The sequence below is a fragment of the Brienomyrus brachyistius genome, chromosome 20 (assembly GCF_023856365.1).
Source record: "Brienomyrus brachyistius isolate T26 chromosome 20, BBRACH_0.4, whole genome shotgun sequence".
In the NCBI taxonomy this organism is placed as follows: Eukaryota; Metazoa; Chordata; class Actinopteri; order Osteoglossiformes; family Mormyridae; genus Brienomyrus; species Brienomyrus brachyistius.
Genome location: NC_064552.1, coordinates 19,713,236 through 19,735,777, shown reverse-complemented (window position 1 = coordinate 19,735,777; position 22,542 = coordinate 19,713,236). Strand labels below are relative to the sequence as shown.

At 46.7% G+C, this 22,542-nt stretch overlaps 1 protein-coding gene across 4 annotated transcripts in view; it reads left to right on the top strand.

Moving 5' to 3' along the window:
* The window catches only part of slc8a1a (solute carrier family 8 member 1a), a 122,102-nt gene that overhangs the window by 89,855 nt on the left and 9,705 nt on the right, over positions 1–22,542 (top strand). For 3 of the 4 annotated variants that reach the window (XM_048987399.1, XM_048987400.1, XM_048987401.1), the window contains exons 3-10: positions 39–145; positions 3,121–3,141; positions 3,725–3,742; positions 3,841–3,855; positions 5,092–5,160; positions 7,028–7,158; positions 8,015–8,114; positions 19,452–19,727. In XM_048987399.1, coding sequence (XP_048843356.1) covers positions 39–145; positions 3,121–3,141; positions 3,725–3,742; positions 3,841–3,855; positions 5,092–5,160; positions 7,028–7,158; positions 8,015–8,114; positions 19,452–19,727 — 737 coding nt within the window. Of the gene's footprint in view, positions 1–38; positions 146–629; positions 734–3,120; positions 3,142–3,724; positions 3,743–3,840; positions 3,856–5,091; positions 5,161–7,027; positions 7,159–8,014; positions 8,115–19,451; positions 19,728–22,542 lie in introns of all 4 variants that reach the window. The other variant, XM_048987403.1, reaches the window with a different exon arrangement.

Below are 22,542 nucleotides of genomic sequence, written 5' to 3'. Positions count from 1 at the left end.
TCTTCTGCAACCTCTTTTCTCTTCTCTTTCTGTTTCAGCAAAACTATAAAGATCAGAGTAATTGATGATGAGGAGTATGAAAAAAACAAGAACTTCTTCCTCGAGATCGGGGAACCTCGTCTGGTGGAGATGAGTGAGAGGAAAGGTGGGGTGTCTGCTCCAGAGGCTCTGGCTCCGCCTCCTGGCTCCACTCCCAACACACCTGCAGCAGCTTTGGGCACACCGGTCCCCCGAAGGGAAGCCACAAGGAGGGGCGCCCCAGTACTGCACCCTAGTGGGGATTAAAATTCAATCATTGTTGAGCCTTTGAAAGGATGAAATTTGAAATTGGACAGTTGAGTTTCGGGGGATATAGATATTGCGGCATGTCGGGGGACACTGGTAATTTGGAAAAGAGCCTGTAGCCCCCTTCTTGTGCACACAGAGGGGCTGGTGTTGACCTGCTGCGGTTCAGGTGGCGGTCATGATAACCTCCCCTCCCTCTCCAAACAAGCATCAAGTGTCATCCATCCACCCTGGACCGAATGGGGTGGATTGTATGTGTGTGAGTGTGTTGGGGGGGACGCATGTGCATACCTTTAACATGCATGATTCCAGCCCCCTGCTGAATCTGTCTTGTGTCCCTGCAGGAAGACCATAACCATTAATATTGTTGACCGTGAAGAGTATGATAAGCAATCCTCCTTCTACGTAGAGCTGCAGGAGCCAGTGTGGAAAAGGCGAGGATGGACAGGTGTGAGAGTGTGCAGGAGCAGGCCCCCCTTTCCCCGGCCCTCCCCGCTGTCTCTGTCACGCTCTTGACTCTCACACTGCCTCCTGCCTCTGTCTCTGCTCAGCCTCCCAAACCTCTGATTGGTGCCAAAAGCAAACCTCACACCCAGCAAAGCGGCCGGTCCGGCTGTAACACCAGCACTCAACATGGTGCCTATGTACTATAATGTATCTCACGGGGATTAGAGCCCCATGCAAATCGTCCACCACTCTTTGTCGCCTCTGGTATCGTCATCCAACAGCCTCCACACCCCTACTGTCTGTCATGGTGTAACCCCGCACCGCGATAGCCAAGCCTCTTGTAGCTCACAGGATTGTTGGCCAGCCTTGATCCTCGTGTGCTTTAGGGATTATGTTTTATTTAGAACCAGATCCATGCCCCGATGCAACTTTAATTATTACCCAGATAATCGGGTTACGAGATGAGAGTTAAGAGTCAGAGAATGGCAGCTTAACCTTTGGCCTACTGGGACCAGGGTTACCATGATAACCAAGGTTACCACGGTTACGTTACACTGTTGTTCCCTGTGTGGTAATTTAAAGCAAATTATGTTTTTTATCTTCAATGACTGAGGATACATATTATTTTACATGACTATTTATAGGTGTTTATTTAATGATATCTATACAAAAATCACTGTTTACGAATTACATTTTCTCATCATAACGGACCTGCATACTTTTATCTATCAAAAATACATTTGGAGGATTTAAAGGATATTTGCATGTGTTGTGATCGCGTCCGGGGAAGGTTTATTACAGGGAACCAAAGGAAACACAGGCAGCGACGAACTAACATTCATGACGGATCTGGGGTTACAGACTCAGACGTGGATTTAAATACACATGATGAAACAAGCAAAGCAGGAAACAGCTGGTTACAATCGGGGTTTCACGTGAGGTTAATGAGGGGGCGTGGCCACAGGAGGATCGGACGAGCCGGGCGTAACAGCATGAATACGAACGCCTTACATTTTCAAGTTCAAAATCAAATTTGTGATAATCTGACTTCTCAAAAAAAGTCATCAATATGCTTATAGATAGTAAACCTAATTATTAATCTGAGCATTAATAGAGCAATCACTTTTGTTATACGTAACAGATTCTTCCCTTGCCATTGTCACTGCAGCGATTAAAATCTGCAGCCTTAGTGCCGTTAATCTTTAATGTCCCAGATGAATCCCTGGATCAAACAGCCCTTCTGTCATTTACAAACAGATCAGGAAACCATAACATTTGTTTCTTTAAACCCAGCCGTCATTTTTCTTTAATAAAACATACTAACTCCATCTGAGCCCTTTATCCTTGACTATGTTCTTATCCATCAACACAGTTTTATGTTCTCTGAACCTGTAATATCTCCCCACCTGTTTAATACTCGCTCCTGTGTTCCTGAGGCATTGTGTAACTGCCTGTGTAGTTCTGGTACTTGAACACAGCTCTAGGTAAATGCAGAGTGCAGAAGAGAGGGTGCTGAGCGTAGCCTTTGGCTCAGTCACCACCCGCACATTATTACACCTTAGCTTTGTGTTTTACAAGCCGGTTCCTGAACGACCGGCGGCCCAGGATCGATCCTTAATGTATCAGGCAGCGAGCCTAAATCAGACTTCTCACTGGGTGAGGGGAGCATATTGAAGCAGCCCGAGCCCCCAGCCCACAGCAGCGACGCACACCGAGTAAATGATAGCGAGCCCAGGGAGGGGACAGCCACCAAGGGTCCATAGCGGGTGACCGAGAAGAGCAAACATAGCGATCAGAGGAGCACCTGTCTCAGAGAGCTCGGAGATCTCTTTAGACAGCTAACAGCTTGTTTGACACCTGAAAGGCAAACGGCCTGCAGCTGCTGATCTCTGCGATTTGCCTTTTCCATCCGGATTTCTGCCAGTTAACCCCAAACCTTAATCATTTCCTAGCAATTAAGACCTGCCCAAAATGCCGTTAATGCCATCTCAATGCCATCACAGAGACGCATCTCTGAGAGACCTCTGCAAGAATCAAGATGCATCAATATGTATCCATGAGCAATTTCTGTACCAAATTTTTGTAGCGTTAAAGATGACGGTAAAGATTAAAATATGAGGGGAACTCAGACTGCTGGCTCACCACCCAATATGCGAGTCAATAGCCCTTAATTAGAGACTCTGAAGCAGCTCCGGTCTTTCTCGCTGTCCCTGGCTCTGCTTTGTTTACGGTGCAGAGCGACCACACATTACAGAGCGAATGACGGAAAGCCACGGCGCTCCAGGCAGACTCCCTGTCTTGTCTGTTTTTGTTCACTTTCTCATTCGTCTGTTCTTTATTTTCTGTGTTTCTTCATCTTTTCTGTTTGTCTCTCTCTTTCTTTGTCAGCCATACTGCTGAATGAGCATGGTAAGCCTCCCTGTCCTTTTTTCTGAGTTTCTGAGTTGCATTTTCCGTGCAAAGTCCTTTCTGCCATCTCTCATGTATGCTTCAGATTTTGCTGGTTTGTTTACAGATGCATTGACTTTTGAGCAAGGACACAGAATTATAGAAATACTGCAGACATGTACTGTATAGACATGTTTGCATATATATATATATATATATATATATATATATATATATATATATATATATATATATATATAATATAGATAGATAGATAGATAGATAGATAGATAGATAGATAGATAGATAGATAGAATTGATGTGTTCCCATTCTTGTTGCTTGAAATGGACAGTAATGCATCTTCATATCTAGCATGTCATATAATATAAATATGTTTTCTGAATATTTAATAAAATGTCAAATTAATTGCCAAAATGAAATACCATAGAAATATACAGCTTAATGCTTCATCGAGTATATTATTTCTGGCAGAACAGTTTACTTTAAACGTATTATAAAGCCTACTGTAAGAATATTTCTGTAATTCCCAGGATTTTCCAGAGAATAGTTTTATAAGACATTTTTATTTGTTTATGATTGTAGGTGGATTCGTAAAGACAGGTATGGAATCCTCTTCCTGAAAAAAATCAACGTGAATTTAATGTAAAATGCATATTTGTATCTTCTAAGTTTTTTTTAACCTATGATTATTTCAATAGGACAACGTCTCTATGGTAAGACACATCAAACGCAAAGCTCAGAGCATTTTTGTTGTTAGCATAAACTGACCTTTGTAAGCTAAAACCAACTAACCGCACAGTGTATAGCTAATAGATGTTGCACCCTACCACTAATCACAATAAGTCGTTTTGGCCGCCTCATTTGGGTAACCTAGGCTACAGAACATTACTGGACAGGTATTTCGTTTTGAACAATGTGTGAAATTATGCAAGACAGGTAGATAGATTAGCAATAAACGCCAAAGTGAGACTCATTATTACAAGGCACAGTAGTGCCCCAAATATTTCTTGGAGATGTTTTACTGATGTTGCTGTTTCCTCACTGAATGACCTGCACCGCAGAGAAGATCATCTCCATCTCCACTAACACAAAGGAACTGCTTTCCTGTGGAGTCACCAGGTCTTTTCTGAAGGAGGCCAAAATTGCTTTCACATTATTAACACTCTCCTACCATTTGTGTTTGTTTCAGTAATTTATTTCTTGTGGAAATGTTTCCCTGCCAAGGCCAAAGCTAATTTAAAACTATAATGTTTCGCACAATTTGTATAAAGTGATTTCTATCTCATTTGGAACATCGTCTCAGCGTTTCCAAAGCACCATGTAAGGTGGGGACTTCAGCCAGCTTGCAAAAGCAAGATATAATCACAGTCACATAAAACGTCAATGGCGCCAAATAGCAGTACATGAATCGGGAGTACCGCTGTTAGTTATGCTTCTCATTAAATATTTGTCCTTCCACCTTTCATATCCATGGCTCCCAAAATGGATGTTTTGCCTGCCCCCTTAATTAAGTAATAAGTTACCCAGATAAAGCACCCATCCCAAGGGAAGCCACATTAACACACAACACCTCATAGCAAATCCTTGTTTGGACCTCCTGTCCAAGAGCCATTGCTACCAGATTTAATCTTTAAAAATGCATGACATTTTTGCTTTAATCAAGACTTACATCTGGATTTAAATTATCGTTCCATTGAACTCTCTGTTGCTGGTTGTTGTTCACGGGTTGCTGATGTAACTAACAGCTCTGATCAGATAGAGGAGGTGTTTCCTACCTCCCGTCTGCTTTCTGTGAATTTTTTGAAGGCATCCTTGAGCTGTTTTCAAAGTCGACTTTGGCTGTGCACCACCCCTAACATCCAAAAATAAATGACCGTCCTTCTCCCTTCCACCTTAACCCAATTGCAAACCATGCCATGAGTTTCTTCTAATGGTTATCGCTCTGTTAGGCCGGGACGTCTACAGGAAAGTGCAGGGTAGAGACAATCCCATCCCATCCACGGTAGTCTGCATCACAGGTATCGCTTTCTCTCCTTGTCGCACGGATTGTCTGCATGGTCATTAACATGCCGCCGTGAGTCGACTCGCGTGGAATGGAGTGTTTTGGAAATGGCGGTGGGTGTGTTGTTTAAACACGGTCTTATGTGTTCACTTCCTGTTCACTGCTAATCGCAAGGTGACGGCATGCGGATCACACTCTCCACACGTCGATTTCACCTGGTGTCCACCTGCACGGACTCTGGTCTGGCTCAGCCCTGAGGAGGGGTTTGTCCCTCTCATCTCCTTCTGTCCTTCCCCAGATCACCTGCACTGCTGTGCATCCCTCCCACACTGCCCCCCCCCCCCCAATATCCCAGTGTATCGCTTTAGCCAGAATGTGTAGGTCTCTTTGAGCTCTTTGAAAGAAGTCCTGTTTCCCAGATGGACAACCATATTCCATGACATCACCGATAAAACAGGTAAAGGGCGGATCAGTGTCAGCAGTGGCCTTGCTTACGTGTGTTAAGGGGCAGAGCTCTATGGCATGTCATCCCCGAAGTAAATGTTTGCTAACTGCTGTTAGCCTGAGCCTCTGTCACATAAACACGTTTGAAGGTGTTTTTATTTAAATTATAAATAATTTTATTTATGTTATTGTTAAAAACACCGACCTTTGATTTATAGCATTCCTCTATAGCAAAAATTTTTTCCAAGAAAGTACATCAAGGCATCCGAAAATATCAAATACAAAGCTCAGAGCATTTTTGTTGTTAGCATAAACTGACTTGTATTTAAAAACAAACTAACTGCACCCTACCACTGATCACAAAAACAGTCGTTTTGGCTGCCTCATTTGGGAAAAATGTGAGGAAACACTTTCAAAAACTGCTTCTATTCAGCCACAAACTGACACTGAGACCCCTACAGTATGTGAAGCTGAATGAATGGCAAGACCAGGCACTTGGAAATCAGCAGGGTGAAAACAGGGTGAAGGTCCAGCCAAGGTGCCACTCTTTCTGAAAGCCTCTCCTTCAAAAGCAAACGATCCACAAGCCCTGGAATGGTGTGGAAATATTTCTGCTGTACCGTATCCCCAAGTACATCGTCGGATAATTAAATGAATTATCTGATTAGCTGGAAAAATCCTGCTAACAAAGGCTTTAAAGTATTCACTCACACAAGCGAGCTGAGTATACAGAACTAATAGATTTTCCCTTTTGGTTCATATAGAAACCAGAAAGAATTACTCAGCTGCTGTAAATTGGAAATTTCCCACAATGCTCTGTATGGGGAAGGCCGGAGTTATTTAGTGGATTTCAGCGAATTTACAGCTTGGTGAAAAAAAAACAAAACCGGTGATAAAGCCAGGTCAAAGATTTCATATTATTCCTTCCCAAATGCGTGGAGATAAGGCCTCTATCCCAGTTATTATTATTACTGTCTGGTTGCATTAAAAAACCGAGTGGAGCTTGACAGATGGATTTCAAGGTGTCCAAAGTTGTGCTTCCAATGAGGCCCTTTCCTCTTAGAATATCTATCTTTGAAAGAGCCTTGGAGTTCATACATACATGTGGGGCTCGCGTGGCTTTTAAGCCTCACAGTCACCGGTGGAATATCCCTGGCTTAACAGTGGAGAAGCACCACACTGCATAAACATCTCACATCCTCCACAGACCTTATGGGAAGATAAAAGCTGAATTCCACACAGGCCTCCTGGTTCTCTCGCTGTATCTACTGGAAATTGCAGTGAAAGGTCCTGGTCTGATAAACTGGCCTGCTCTGCTCTGTTCTGGATCACGCCACCCGCTGGTCCCTGGCTGCGTTGTGAGTTCTGCGAATTTGTGCGGGAAGGTGGTGTCGGCATGGAAACGGCTCGGACGTCTCTCAGGAGAGCCTGTTTTGCAGGGGAAGGGGAGAGTGACGAGTGTCCTACCGGAAAGGAGGAGGAGGAACGACGGGTGGCCGAGATGGGCCGGCCCGTGCTAGGGGAGCACCCCAAGCTGGAGGTCATCATCGAGGAGTCCTACGAGTTTAAGGTATCGTTTCCGTCCCCGTCTCGCCTTCCCACATTTCTTTCCAGAAACTTCCTCTCTCATGGAAACCCCTTGAGCTGTTAAATTAAAAGGGCAGCAGGTGCACCTGAAAGCCCAGAGCGGAGCGGCGTGGTGACAGGCCTGATCTCCTCCAGCTGTCTTCACCAGGAGCCCGGCTGGCCTGGCAGAGGATAGGCACCGCCTGCGTTTTGTGTCACTGTGCGTTTTCAGCGTCCTGCTCACAGCTGTCGGCCTCGGCTGAAGAGCCAGCACTCAGAATCCAAATCCCTCGTAATGAACCGTGACAAATTACCTACCACCAAGAAACGACTATGAGCTTCTGCTTGGTCCATATAGCACCTCGATGACCGTAATCCATAGATCCCAATGACTCTATGAAGGCAGTAACTGCTGCAAGGCAACTAATAGATCTCCAATGAAGACTTCAAGCACTTTGGAATTGGATTTGATGGATATTTGTTATTTTCCAGCCCAATATTGGTGTTTCGTGATGCCATCAGGAAGCAGACACAAAGAAATAATTAAGACATTGAAATTTTGTCAATGACAATTTGTGTCCTCCTCCCTTTCATTCAGGCTGTTTCGATTGGGTGTTATATGGCCATTTTCTGAATTGACTATGTGTTTAAGGAGATCGATCCTGAATGTTTCCAGTGTTGGCACTATTGTCAGGGACTGGCCTTCCAGCTCAGTGGAGTGGATGATTTACTGAAGTGCAGAATATCAGCCATGTGTGATGTTTTCTGATGTCTGTACCCATGCTTGTATCAATGACTGAAGTCATTTTCGTCATGATTTACATGAGAAAGCATCTTCATTGTTTCAACTCTCTTCGCAGAATACGGTGGACAAGCTGATCAAGAAGACGAACCTGGCCCTGCTGGTGGGAACTAACAGCTGGAGGGATCAGTTCGTTGAAGCCATCACTGTCAGTGCTGGTAAGAAGAAATGTGGACCAGAGGCACAGTTTGAGAAAAATTGCCCAAAAAAAGCTTGAATAGTTAAGGATTACAAGACACATAAATTGGATCTTGGTGTGAGGCTATAGGGGATTTAGGAGTGAGGGACCTTAAATGATGTATAATCAAGTATAATCAAGCTCATCAGCCTTAATTTAATGGCAAAGACTGTTATTTAGCGCTTTAAATTTTCATCACAGGACTCAGAATGCTAATATTAGTGGTGACTTAGAAGGTAATTCATATACTTTATTTTCATCTGCAATCTCAGGCTGATTTTGTAACATTAAATAGCAGGTTGATGTCGGTTGAGAGAATAAAGTGTTGTCCTGAGTCAAGGCGGGTGTGTCTGCATGTGATTGAAAGCTTTTATATCGCTTATGAAATAGCCTGTTTTGTTTGGAGCAATGACATCAGTATGCCTGTAATCTGAAAGTGTACTGTAATTCAGGACTGCTCTTGGTCTTGGAGACAATGTTAAGGCAATATCTCTTCTTCCTCAGTTTTCCTTTTCTCACACTGTGGTCACGTTTCTGCATTCTTCCTGTTACATGTAGTCAGGCTACATGTTGTGTTTTCTTACAGGACTCATAGATGATCAATGGGTGATATAGAGATTGGTCCTCATGGGGGTTTAGTTCTGTACTGGTGGAGTTCTTGTATCCCTACTGAAAGAAACCCAAATTAGTATTTAAAAAAGGGAAAGAGAAGATGGCAGTGCTGGCGGTGCAGGTCTGCGGCCGTGTGGTCGGGGTACGAGAGGATGGCAGTGCTGGAGGTGCAGGACTGCGGCCGTGTGGTCGGGGTATAAGAAGATGGCAGTGCTGGAGGTGCAGGTCTGTAGCCGTGTGGTCGGGGTACGAGAGGATGGCAGTGCTGGAGGTGCAGGACTGCGGCCGTGTGGTCGGGGTATAAGAAGATGGCAGTGCTGGAGGTGCAGGTCTGCAGCCGTGTGGTCGGGGTACGAGAGGATGGCAGTGCTGGAGGTGCAGGTCTGCGGCCGTGTGGTCGGGGTACGAGAGGATGGCAGTGCTGGAGGTGCAGGTCTGCGGCCGTGTGGTCGGGGTACGAGAGGATGGCAGTGCTGGAGGTGCTGGTCTGCGGCCATGTGGTCGGGGTACGAGAGGATGGCAGTGCTGGAGGTGCAGGTCTGCGGCCGTGTGGTCGGGGTATGAGCAGATGGCAGTGCTGGAGGTGCAGGTCTGCGGACGTGTGGTCGGGGTACGAGAGGATGGCAGTGCTGGAGGTGCAGGTCTGCGGCCGTGTGGTCGGGGTACGAGAGGATGGCAGTGCTGGAGGTGCAGGTCTGCGGCCGTGTGGTCAGGGTACGAGAAGATGGCAGTGCTGGAGGTGCAGGTCTGCAGCCGTGTGGTGGGGGTACGAGAGGATGGCAGTGCTGGAGGTGCAGGTCTGCGGCCGTGTGGTCAGGGTACGAGAGGATGGCAGTGCTGGAGGTGCAGGTCTGCAGCCGTGTGGTCGGGGTACGAGAGGATGGCAGTGCTGGAGGTGCAGGTCTGCGGCCGTGTGGTCGGGGTACGAGAGGATGGCAGTGCTGGAGGTGCAGGTCTGCAGCCGTGTGGTCGGGGTACGAGGGGATGGCAGTGCCGGAGGTGCAGGTCTGCAGCCGTGTGGTCGGGGTACGAGAGGATGGCAGTGCTGGAGGTGCAGGTCTGCGGCTGTGTGGTCGGGGTACCAGAGGATGGCAGTGCTGGAGGTGCAGGTCTGCGGCCGTGTGGTCGGGGTACGAGAAGATGGCAGTGCTGGAGGTGCTGGTCTGCGGCCGTGTGGTCGGGGTACGAGAGGATGGCAGTGCTGGAGGTGCAGGTCTGCGGCCGTGTGGTCGGGGTACGAGAGGATGGCAGTGCTGGAGGTGCAGGTCTGCGGCCGTGTGGTCGGGGTACCAGAGGATGGCAGTGCTGGAGGTGCAGGTCTGCGGCCGTGTGGTCGGGGTACAAGGGGATGGCAGTGCTAGAGGTGCAGGTCTGCGGCCGTGTGGTCGGGGTACGAGAAGATGGCAGTGCTGGAGGTGCAGGTCTGCGGCCGTGTGGTCTGGGTACGAGAAGATGGCAGTGCTGGAAGTGCTTGTCTGCGGCCGTGTGGTCGGGGTACGAGGGGATGGCAGTGCTAGAGGTGCAGGTCTGCGGCCGTGTGGTCGGGGTACGAGAAGATGGCAGTGCTGGAGGTGCAGGTCTGCGGCCGTGTGGTCAGGGTACGAGGGGATGGCAGTGCTGTAGATGCAGGTCTGTGGCCGTGTGGTCGGGGTACGAGAGGATGGCAGTGCTGGAGGTGCTGGTCTACGGCCATGTGGTCGGGGTACGAGAAGATGGCAGTGCTAGAGGTGCAGGTCTGCGGCCGTGTGGTCGGGGTACGAGAGGATGGCAGTGCTGGAGGTGCAGGTCTGCGGCCGTGTGGTCGGGGTACGAGAGGATGGCAGTGCTGGAGGTGCTTGTCTGCGGCCGTGTGGTCGGGGTACGAGAGGATGGCAGTGCTGGAGGTGCTGGTCTGCGACCGTGTGGTCGGGGTACGAGAGGATGGCAGTGCTGGAGGTGCAGGTCTGCGGCCGTGTGGTCGGGGTACGAGAGGATGGCAGTGCTGGAGGTGCTGGTCTGCGGCCATGTGGTCGGGGTACGAGAGGATGGCAGTGCTGGAGGTGCTGGTCTGCGACCGTGTGGTCGGGGTACGAGAGGATGGCAGTGCTGAATGGGGCCGCATGTTATTTGTGTCCTTGGTTATGTACATTAGCAGTGCTGTGCTTCATGTTTTATAAGTTGCTGAAGGATCTCACCTTTTCAGCCATCCATCTTAGTCAGTCATACAGGCACATCCTGCTGCATGTAACATTAAAGGGGAGATTTTAAAAGGGCATTCTCTCAAACTGCAATTAGGTGATTCAAAGTGTTAAAGAGATTAGTGTGTCACTCATACAACTTTCCTGTGATATAAAAAAATAATAATAATAACTGCCATAGGACCCAGAGTCTGAAGTAGGATTCTGTACTTGGAAAAGCTCTATTAAGGGCTTAAAATACAGAAAAGCCTGATTATTACAGGTGAGGTCGACACAGTGATGCGTAGGATGTTGATTATAGGCAAGAGGAAATGGGCAGACTTTAAAGGCCGCTGAAAAACAAGAGAGCCAAGCTTATTAATGAAGCTGAGGTGCTGGGAAGCTGCGTAGGTCTGCAGGGTGAAGCCGGCGCCCTGCTGTGGGGAGTGAACGTGGCAGAGACACATTCTTTCATTGGCCAGACTCACCTGCATACAACAGGCTGGAAATACTAAGCAGTTTTCCTTTCCATATTTAACTGAGAAAGAAACAATGTTGCATAATAATTTAAATTATTTCCTCCAACTTCTTGGGTGTCTTTTATGTCACCTGAACTTCTTTTCATTACAATTACAAATTTTTTTCAACTATGAATTGAAGCGAACTAAGCAGAGTTTGGGAACCCCCCCACCCCCGGCACATCAGCTCCACCGGCCCACAGGCGTCATAAAGATAAAACAGGGGGCCTGATTGTGGGAGAATGATGAGAGGAACCTGCAGTCCCAGCCGTACTTCGTCGATCGTGACTGAGAGCAGCTCACACAACCCAATGATCTGAAAGAGGAACACAGTTTAGGCCAAACCAACAAACACACAATGCCCTTTACTATGAAAACTGCAGATCACATTTAAAATCTGCAACTGTTAGTGTGCTACTAACCCGATTTTCCGCCCCTGTCCCAGGCAGCACAGTGCACAATGTTGCACTTCACTGGATAGCATGCCGATCCCTTGTAAGACGCACACACATTATCGGCAATTTCAACACACCCAGTTATCTTAAATGCATATCTTTGGACTGTGAAACCCAGAGAAAACTGGCGCAACACATGGGGAACATGCAAACTTCATAAACCCCCTATAGACTCGAACCAAACCCCTGGTGGTGTGAAGTGATGATGCTCCCCACTGAACCACTGTACCTCCCACCACTGCTAGCAGACATAATCATTTGCAGTCCAAGTCTTCTGCCATCCTGCGGTCCTCCTGTTGTCATTTTGCAGTCTTTATGCTTCTGTCTTTCATCTTCCTCCATTTATCCTCCTGCATGGTTCTAAGGCGCTAGTTGCAATCTAATGAAGAAATGCCAGAGACCAGCGACGCGTCACAAACTCGCCAGAAGAAGATATCGACACACCAGTTCTGTAGACCGTTTTGGCCAGTGAAATGTCACCCAAGACAACCAAAAGGCTGGCATCAATAATTCAAAGCACTTGCAGCTTGCTGTCATTCCTCAGGAGGCTGACAGGGGGCAGCATGAGGCTAAGTAGGTTAGGAGGCTGTGTCCATGAGCAGAAGGTCACTGGTGTGAATCCCATGGTCAGGAAAGTGAGCACGACCCTTAACTCCCAGCTGTCTTCTCCAAAAATGTGTGTCATTTTGTATAAAAGCATCTGCTAAATAAATGAAATGTAAGTTGGAGGGGGGACACATCCTGCAAAATAGAGTGCTATTCCACTACAATGTGTAATACCGCAAAGCTACATGGAGCTCTGAGTTTACTATGATGTGATACTTCTCCATTTTCATCCCTTGCTATACCTCTTTACTTGGCAGCAGTTCTGATCCATCAAGTGTGTACCCTGGTTTATGTGATATACAGTATTGTCCTTTAACTAGTGCCATTTTTATCAAATATTCATGAAAAATTAAGGAAGCACGCACAGGATCGGCTATAATTAAAATGGGTAGAGCGATTGCTGATGTCTGATAATAGATATTTACGCTTGACGAGAAACAAAGTCATTAGCAGCCAATCAATTTGCAGGTTGATGTTTCAGTGTGCAGTACAAAACAATCCCAGAATCCCCCAGTGCTGCACCTGGAATAACAAATCATAAAGCTAATATAATTAAATGCAGGGATTACTGGGGAGCCGGTGCAAGGCAGCCGCTGCCGTGTTGATTGAAAGACGGTCTGCTTGGCGACCTGCTTGACACGGGGTGGTAGGCCTCATTAGCACGCTGGGAATTGCTGAAAGCGTTATTTGCGCCCAACACCCTCTCCTCATTATCCATGAAAAGGTCATGTATGTAATGCAGCCCTGCAGCCGCAACTCAGGGCGTCTTCTGGAAAGTTTGGCCTCCGCATGGCAGCCAGCACTGTCCGAAGTTGCCGCCGCAGCACTTTCTCCCGGCGACCTTCCTGCTTCCGGCTCACCCACCACGCTGACCTAAACCAGATCGAGACTTGAGATTTCCTCCCTGCTGTCCACGCCAGCCTGAGAACCCGACCCCAAACCGGAGACATCTGTCACTCGCTCGCCTTTATAAGGGACAGACCATGGCCTCCATGAATCATTCCTGCCTGACAATGGATTTATCTGTTAGCTCTTTTCAAACGCTGAGCATTACAGCAGTGCCGATTAGCTGAAACCTCGCTCTCTGTCATGTGATGAGAGCCACCTTTCTCTGATTTAGATTTTCATCGGTCGGCCAACAAATGTGAAGGCCAAGGAGGTGGGCAGGTCCAACAGTTCCTGTTATAACCATCAACACGGAGAGCTGGGAGAGTGGAGAAATGACCAGTGCTACCTCTCATGGGAGGGCGTCGATTCCTCAGTACAGTAGCAGAGTTGCCAAGGTTGAGCCGGGCGAATGAAGGAGTTTTGCGATCACAGTAAATCAGATTTGTTTCATGTTTAGTGTGATGCATCGGTTTAGCTCTGTAGAGACGGTCAGCAGGACACTGAATCACTTTTTTCTTGATCTTTTCTGAACCTCTTGATGTTCCGTCAGAATCCAGCCAGACTTAAATGCCATGTGGGGAAATTTCCCTGCCACTCGTGGAGCTTAGTAATAAATAATAATAATAATAATAATAATCATTTGTCAGGTAGAATTGGTTAAAATTCTTAGTATGCATGTTTTCTACAGCAGGATTGATAGGCTGGAGATTGTCCATTTCCAAAAATAAACTGCATGTTTTATGACCTCTAACATTCGCATTTTCTGATCACATCCGGCCCTATAATTGACCCACTGGGCAGCCATGTTTTACGTCCAGCACCCCCCGCCCCTCCCTCCCCCCCCCCCGATTCCCCCCCCCCGGACGCAGCAAATTTTACCACCAAGTTTAGCAAAAAAGTAAGCAGTTAACAAACAAGTTATTTATAACAGCCGTGTGTAATTATCTGGTCCGTATGCTATTTGCAGTATTGTAGGAAGCAGTGACAGACTTATATCAAAATGTATCATAAACGAAATGCCAGTTAGATTTTCCCTCAGAAAAATGGAGTCCATTGAATTCTCAGTTCAAAATACCACACAGTAATAAATACTTCCGGCAGGACAGTCTGCTAAGTTGTACGCTCTGCCTTTGTGAGGGCCCCGGGCCAAAGAGCTTATTACAGCTCCACCGCAAATGAGTTTATGTCCTGATGTGTTTCTGTAATGACCTGCTGATTTAATCTAGGTGCACAGGGGTTTCTCCAGCTAGCAGAGCAGGCCATCTGCCTTTCTCTGTAGTGAGTGCTGATCTCACCGTGAATGTCAAGCTCCTCACATGATCTGCTGTATGTCTCAGTATTTATATCATATGCAGTAAACTAACAGGTTAGTGGATGGAGCATATAAGTCAGTGTGAATGAGATGAGCCCAGGTTAATCACGGTGAATATGCCACCTGCCCTCTCTCAGAACGGATAGTGCGTCTCCTTGGGGTCGCGGTGGCCGAGCATCTAAGGTGCTGCCTTCATGCCCTCTGGCTTCCCTGGAGGTGTAGCTTCAAGTCCCACTTTTGACAGGTCATGATCTTTGTGGCCAGTTTGAAACTCAGCAAATTAGGCCTCTTTTCCTGCGATCGGAAGGTTGCTAGTTCAAATCCCGTTTTCAGCAAATTCCGAACGTCTCCTCTGGGCTCATGAGCAAGGCTCCTATCATCTGAAAAATGCTGCAGAGTAATCAGATAAATAGCCGACCCCAATCTTCACTTTCTTCTGTGTCTCAGTGGAGAGTGAGATGGCATATGTGAACCATAAAGCATCCCAATTCGCTTGTACAAATGGCCAAAAAGTTTCATAATCATGTGCACTGCAGCCAAGCATAGGAAAATGATGTGATGTTAAAATGTCTGTTTGATATTGAGTAGCTGCTGTATCTGCACTTGGAGATAAATGCACTTGGGCTATCTTAGTAATCGCCCTCCTGGGTTTCCCATACCCCTGTGATTGTCTTTTTAAGTATGTTGCTGAGAGACTCCAGTTCAGGCCACTGCAGAGACCCAGAGCAAACTAACTGTGATTTATATGGCCAACAGAAAGCCTATGAGTGTGACGCCCATTCCCCCCCCTCCCCACCTCCGCCCCGGCTGCACTCATTGTGATGGGCCATTCATGGGGGTGCAAATGAGCAGGGCTGATAGCATATAAATGGATGTGAAGTACAAACGGTGTGGTGGAGCAAAGTCATAATGCAGGAGCATAAAGGAAGATTTCAATGGCCGGTTTGGCAGATCCTAAATGGACTTTCCGTAAATGGCATTATGATATAAGCGAGCTTTTGCCAGACAGCTAAAGCACTGGGAACACAGCAATCCAAGGCCACAGTTATGCTTCGCATAAACTGGAGGCAAAATGCAGGCATGTACTTTGACCGCGCACACGCAGATAGCCATGCCCAGCGTTTCACTGCACACCTGAGGTCCCCGGAACGTCTGCCCATTTGGTCCCCACAATGTGATGGACCACACACACACACACCCTGAAAAACCAAAACATTAAGAGCACTTTAACGAGTTGGATGCAGGAGAAATGGACAAGCATAAGATCTGAGTGACTCTGACAAAGAACAAATTGTCTTGGCCAAATGACTGGGTGTTAAACGGCAAGGCTTGTATGGTGCTCCAGGCCAGCGGCAGTGAACTGACAGAGTTCTGAGGAGGGAAAAACCACAAACCGGCAACAGATTCTCAAGGTCCCATCTGGAACGGAGAGAAAGCAGGGCTCCTGTGGCACAACTCGTGGAAAATGTTAATGCTGCTCTAGAAATGACTTTGTCACTTAACCCAGCTGCTTAAGGCTGCTGCATAGCAATAGACTCGTCAGAGTGCCCATGCTGACCCCCTCCACCAGCAAAAGTGCCTGCCTTGGGCACATGATCATTGGCACTGGACCTTGTACCAGTGGAAGAAGGTCACCTGATCCAGTTTGTCCTGCTTCCCCTTACATCATGTGGACAGACGGCTACATATGCGCTGGGTGGCTGGAGAATAGACGGCACTAGGATGTACTATGCAAAGAAGATAAGGTGGTGGAGGGAGTAACGCTCTGGGCAATGTTCTGCTAGGAAACCATGGCTCCAGTCTTTCATGTGAGGCAACTTTGACACATTACACCAACTGTGACATCCTTGCACACCATGTACACCCCTTCATGGCAGAGGTACACCCCTTCATGGCAGAGGTACACCCCTTCATGGCAGAGGTACACCCCTTCATGGCAGTGGTACTCCCCTTCATGGCAGAGGTACACCCCTTCATGGCAGTGGTACTCCCCTTCATGGCAGTGGTACTCCCCTTCATGGCAGAGGTACACCCCTTCATGGCAGTGGTACACCCCTTCATGGCAGAGGTACACCCCTTCATGGCAGTGGTACACCCCTTCATGGCAGTGGTACTCCCCTTCATGGCAGAGGTACACCCCTTCATGGCAGTGGTACTCCCCTTCATGGCAGAGGTACACCCCTTCATGGCAGTGGTACACCCCTTCATGGCAGTGGTACACCCCTTCATGGCAGTGGTACTCCCCTTCATGGCAGAGGTACACCCCTTCATGGCAGTGGTACTCCCCTTCATGGCAGAGGTACTCCCCTTCATGGCAGAGGTACACCCCTTCATGGCAGTGGTACTCCCCTTCATGGCAGTGGTACTCCCCTTCATGGCAGAGGTACACCCCTTCATGGCAGTGGTACACCCCTTCATGGCAGAGGTACACCCCTTCATGGCAGTGGTACACCCCTTCATGGCAGAGGTACACCCCTTCATGGCAGTGGTACACCCCTTCATGGCAGTGGTACTCCCCTTCATGGCAGAGGTACACCCCTTCATGGCAGTGGTACACCCCTTCATGGCAGAGGTACACCCCTTCATGGCAGTGGTACACCCCTTCATGGCAGAGGTACACCCCTTCATGGCAGTGGTACTCCCCTTCATGGCAGAGGTACACCCCTTCATGGCAGTGGTACACCCCTTCATGGCAGTGGTACTCCCCTTCATGGCAGAGGTACACCCCTTCATGGCAGTGGTACTCCCCTTCATGGCAGAGGTACTCCCCTTCATGGGATAGGTACCCCCCTTTCATGACAGTGGTACACCCCTTCATGGCAGTGGTACTCCCCTTCATGGCAGAGGTACACCCCTTTATGGCAGTGGTACTCCCCTTCATGGCAGAGGTACACCCCTTCATGGCAGAGGTACTCCCCGATGGCAGTGGCATCTTTAAGCAGCATAATACTCCCTTCCACACTGCACCAGCTATTCCGCAACGCTTTGCAGAACATGATGAAGAATCACCCTGTTCACTCTCTTCCCCAGATCTGAATCCTACTGAGCATCTTTCAGATCTGTTGGAACAGCCAGTGTGATTCACAGGGGCTCCGCCTCACAACTTAGGGGACTTAAAGGATCTACTGCACTTTGGTGCCAAATACCGCAGGACACCTTCAAAGGTCTTGTTAAATCCATGCCTTGGCGGGTCACAGCTGTTTTCTGTTCTGGCGGCACACAGAGGACCAGCAGCATATTAGGCAGGTGGTCATGTTCTGATGTTTTATGAGCCAAAACATCACAGGAGTAATGTGTCCCCAAGCACAGTGCATGGAGCCCTGTTGAGTATAGGGCTACATATATCGGGCTACATATATAGGGCTACATAGCCATGAATCAGACTTGTTGGTCGAACGGGTTTCACAGATGCTCAAAACATAACCAGCGATCCCCATGATACAACAGAAAAGTGGTATCATTGGACCCGGTGACTTTCTTCATTTGCTCCAAGAGTTAAGGCTTAGGGTCCACTTCTGACGCTTGCCGGAACATTCTGTGTGCTTTCAATGGTGGATAGGGGTCTGCATGGGCAGTCAGCAATAAGCTGGTCAGATACATTATATAATTGTTATATAATGTGATTGAATATAAGATCTATTTGTGCAATGCTAGATGGTATAGCCCACTACACACCTAGCCTATATGGTATGGTCTAAATAACAATCAGTATATCCGTTTATGAACTCAGTTTATGCAAATAATCGCAATTAAGAAAATGTATTATCTGTCAGCTTTCATAAAAATTTCTATTCTGAGATTCTACTTTATAGTTTTTAATAATCTGTAGCTGTTCGTACATTTCTTCAGGGAAGTTTAGGTTATCGAAATATTTGAGTTGCGGCATTAAACTTTATGAGTTTGTTTTGTATTCTTGATTACACTGGATTTATTTTTGCCACGATAGATCTCAGTTTGGATGAATCCCAGTCAGATTTCATTGCTTGCTATACTTTCAGGGAGGTATCAATTAGAGGATTGCAGTGACTGTGAAGTAGAAGTCATGTTCAGATAATCCTGTAGCGGAGCCGCCAACTGTCAGGCACTTGACACGACACTCAGGCTCTCATACTCTCAGGCTCACTCTAGATATCTTACGGCAAATCTACTGTATATTACTCCATTATAAGCCTAAAATTGGCTACATCAAAAGCATTGGGCCAGTTTACAAACCCTACAGACTATTAACAAGATAATTAAACTGTTACATATAAATGAGAGTGCTGATTAGTCTTGAATTGGGAACCTCACACCAGCCAGCAGACCAAGGTTGGCTGCCCTGCTGTAGAAACTGGGTGATAGAGGTTACAGACCATAAGAAGCACAAACATCTTGGTACGTTGAGCCCAGTCAGTAGTTTCAGTGACGATCCCACCCTGGAGGGGCCTTTATTCAGCAAGTCAAATGGAGACTCCATCCCAATTTTCTGGATTTTCTGGACCCAAACACACAGCAAAATGTCATCCAGTTGATTTTTCTTGGGGGAGGCATGTAATCCTGCTTTCTCAGTTGTTTGTAGCTTCGGATGTAAGTGTCTAATAGCTTATTGCTTTGGAAATTGTTACATTGTTTCATTAACTATTTTTTTTCAGGTAATATCTCTCAGTGCTGCAGTGGAGATCCAGTGTTATATGCTTTAATGTAGCTATGTTGGGGTGGGTTTGGGCGGTGGGATATATCGTACAGCCATTGAATCGAGCTGACATGCTACTTCTGTCTTCTGGTCTTCAGGGGAAGATGACGACGACGAAGAATGCGGCGAGGAGAAGCTGCCCTCCTGCTTTGACTACGTTGCGCACTTCCTGACCGTCTTCTGGAAGGTCCTGTTCGCCTTTGTGCCGCCCACGGACTACTGGAATGGCTGGGCTTGCTTCGTGGTGTCCATCCTCATGATCGGCCTGCTGACAGCCTTCATCGGCGACCTGGCCTCACATTTCGGCTGCACCATTGGCCTGAAGGACTCCGTCACCGCCGTGGTCTTCGTGGCCCTGGGGACGTCCGTTCCTGGTGAGAAGCCCCCTTCCCCCCCCTCGCCTGAAGTCACTCTGCTCGGAGCAGCCTGGTGTCTATCATGATGGGTAGATGCTCATACTCTGCCTTCGCTCACACTTACGGTCAACACATTGGAACGGGGGCTCTGTCATCCATCAGAACATCCTACCAAGGGAAAACGGTCAGCTAAGTAATAGATCTACATTTGAAATACTCGCCCACAATTTTATGCTACCCTATAATGCCCTATGCTGTTATGTAATTGATCTAAATCTGAAACAGGCACCCATAATTTTGTGCTGCCCTATATTCAATTCAGTTCAATTCAATCCAATTTTATTTGTATAACACATTTTCACAATATTATGTTGTCGTCTTATATTGGTGATGAAGGAGTCATCTCAGGCTTTGTGCTCCTTAGGTGACATTGAACTGCTCTTTTTGCCCATATAATGATTTGTCCTACCCTGTCAAACTGTCCTGTCATAGTCATCGATTCATGCTGCCATATCAAAATGTGCTACCAGTTCAACAGATAATGAGCAGGATTCTTTTATAATACAAGAACATGCTACCAGCCTAATAAGTAATTAGTAGGAGGTTTTACAGTATGAATTATCACAACATGCTATCATTTAAAAATGAGGTGATGTTTAGGGTACTCAATATATATTCTTACTGTAGGCTTATTTTCAAACATAATGTCAGCATAAAAGAATCAGCTGTACTTACATTATATACCAATACAGTCATGCGTTGCTTAATCACAGGGGTACATTCTGAGAAATGAGTCATTAAGTGTTCATCATTATGAGCACGTTATAGAGCCTAGATGGTATAGCCTGCTACACACCTAGGCTATATGGTATAGCCTAAATAATGATAAGTAATACAGTATAGTAAAAACATAATGCAGTAACATAGTTGCTTATTATCATTATAAATAGATAGATAAGACGTTATTGATCCCACACTGGGGAAATTTACTTGTTGCAATAGCCAGTAAATAAAAAGCAATAGAAAAGAAACAGACCAAAAAAATGCTGTAAAAAATACAACAAATAATAAAATTAGTGCACAGAATTACACATATTGCACAGACCCAAAATATACATACATACATATTAAGATACACACAGATTGCACCAAGTGATGTAAATATAGTTTTATGCCTTTGCAGTGGATTTTGCACAATATACAGAATAGTGACTTAATTTATAAACTTTAGGTGAATGTGGTGTTATAAAGTTTGATGGCAGATGGAAGGAAGGACCTGCAGAAGCATTCCTTCTTCCATGTTGGATGTAGTAGTCTGTTGCTGAAGGAGCTTCGTGATGTCCTCACTGTGTCATGCAGGGGGTGAGAGGGACTGACCATAATGGATGTAAAATTGGCCAGCATCCTTCTCTCAGCCACCTCCTCAGTGGAGTCCAAAGAGCAGCCCAGGACTGAGCCAGCGCTCCTGACCAGTTTGTCCAGTCTCGTCCTGTCCCTTCCTGAGCTCCCGCACCCCCAGCAGACCATCGCGAAGAATATAGCAGATGCTACCATAGTGTCGTAAAAGGTTTTATTAGTGTCCTGCAGACATCAAAGGACCTCAGCCTTCTCAGCAGGTGAAGATGGCTTTGCCCCTCCTTGTACTTGTCTGTGTTATGTGACCAGTCCAGTTTGGTGTGTATATGAACACCCAGATATTTGTACACAGACACAACCTCTACCTGCACTCCCAGAATGTTCACTGGTGCAGATGGAGTCACCTTGTGGCGGAAGTCAGTTACCATCTCCTTTGTCTTACTGGCGTTTATCAGGAGGCGATTCCTTCCACACCATTCAACAAGGTGCCGATGACCCCCTATATTCCAGATCATTACCCTTTGATATACATCCAACAATGGCTGTATCATCAAAGAAATTCTGCCGGTCACAGCTGGCCGTGTTGTGTCTGTAGTCCGATGTGAACGGTGTGAAAAGGAAAGGGGAGAGCACTGTACCTTGCAGAGTCCCCGTGCTGCAGACCTCCACGTCAGACACGCAGTCGCGAAGTTTCACATACTGTGGTCTGTTATTGAGGTAGTCGGTGATCCATGCAGCCAGATGGCATCCACACCAGCTCCCTTCAGCTTCTCCTTTAGCAGTGACGGCTGTATTGTGTTGAAAGCACTGGAGAAGTCAAAGAACATGAATCTCACAGTGCTCTCCAGGTGAGAGCATTATGCTATATAAATAATTGTGCGAACTGCAATTTTATATCACTGGCAGCGCAGCACGATTGTTCACACCAGCATCACTACAAAACGTAAGTAATGCATTGCGCTATAACATTATAACAATGTCGCTAGGGAATGGGAATTTTCCAGCTCCATTGTAATCTTCTGGGACCGCCATCGTATATGTGGTCCGTCATTGACTGAAATGTCGGTATGCAGAGCATGGCTGTATTAAATCTGCTTCTGTTTTAAAAACTTCACCAAATACTATCCAGGAAAGAGGGCTTCAGTGTCACACAAGCATTTTTTGGCAGCCAAAAATGACAGGACACCATAGCAAGCGCCCAGTCATTTGTTTTTTCCTAATCTGAGAGAAAATTTCAGAAACATTATGTCCACAGACAGCTGCTATGAATGTCAGTTTTATAGACTAATAATGAACATACTTCACTTCAAACAGGTTTGAACTATATTCAGCTTCTTGGATCACGTATGCTAGCTAGCCTCTGGCAACCTCTAACTTTATCATGCTACATAATGCAACCAAATAAGAATTTCTGTGTTGGACTGTAGATGAACATTGAGTTGTTCACAGCTGTTCATTCAGATATCAAAAATATACA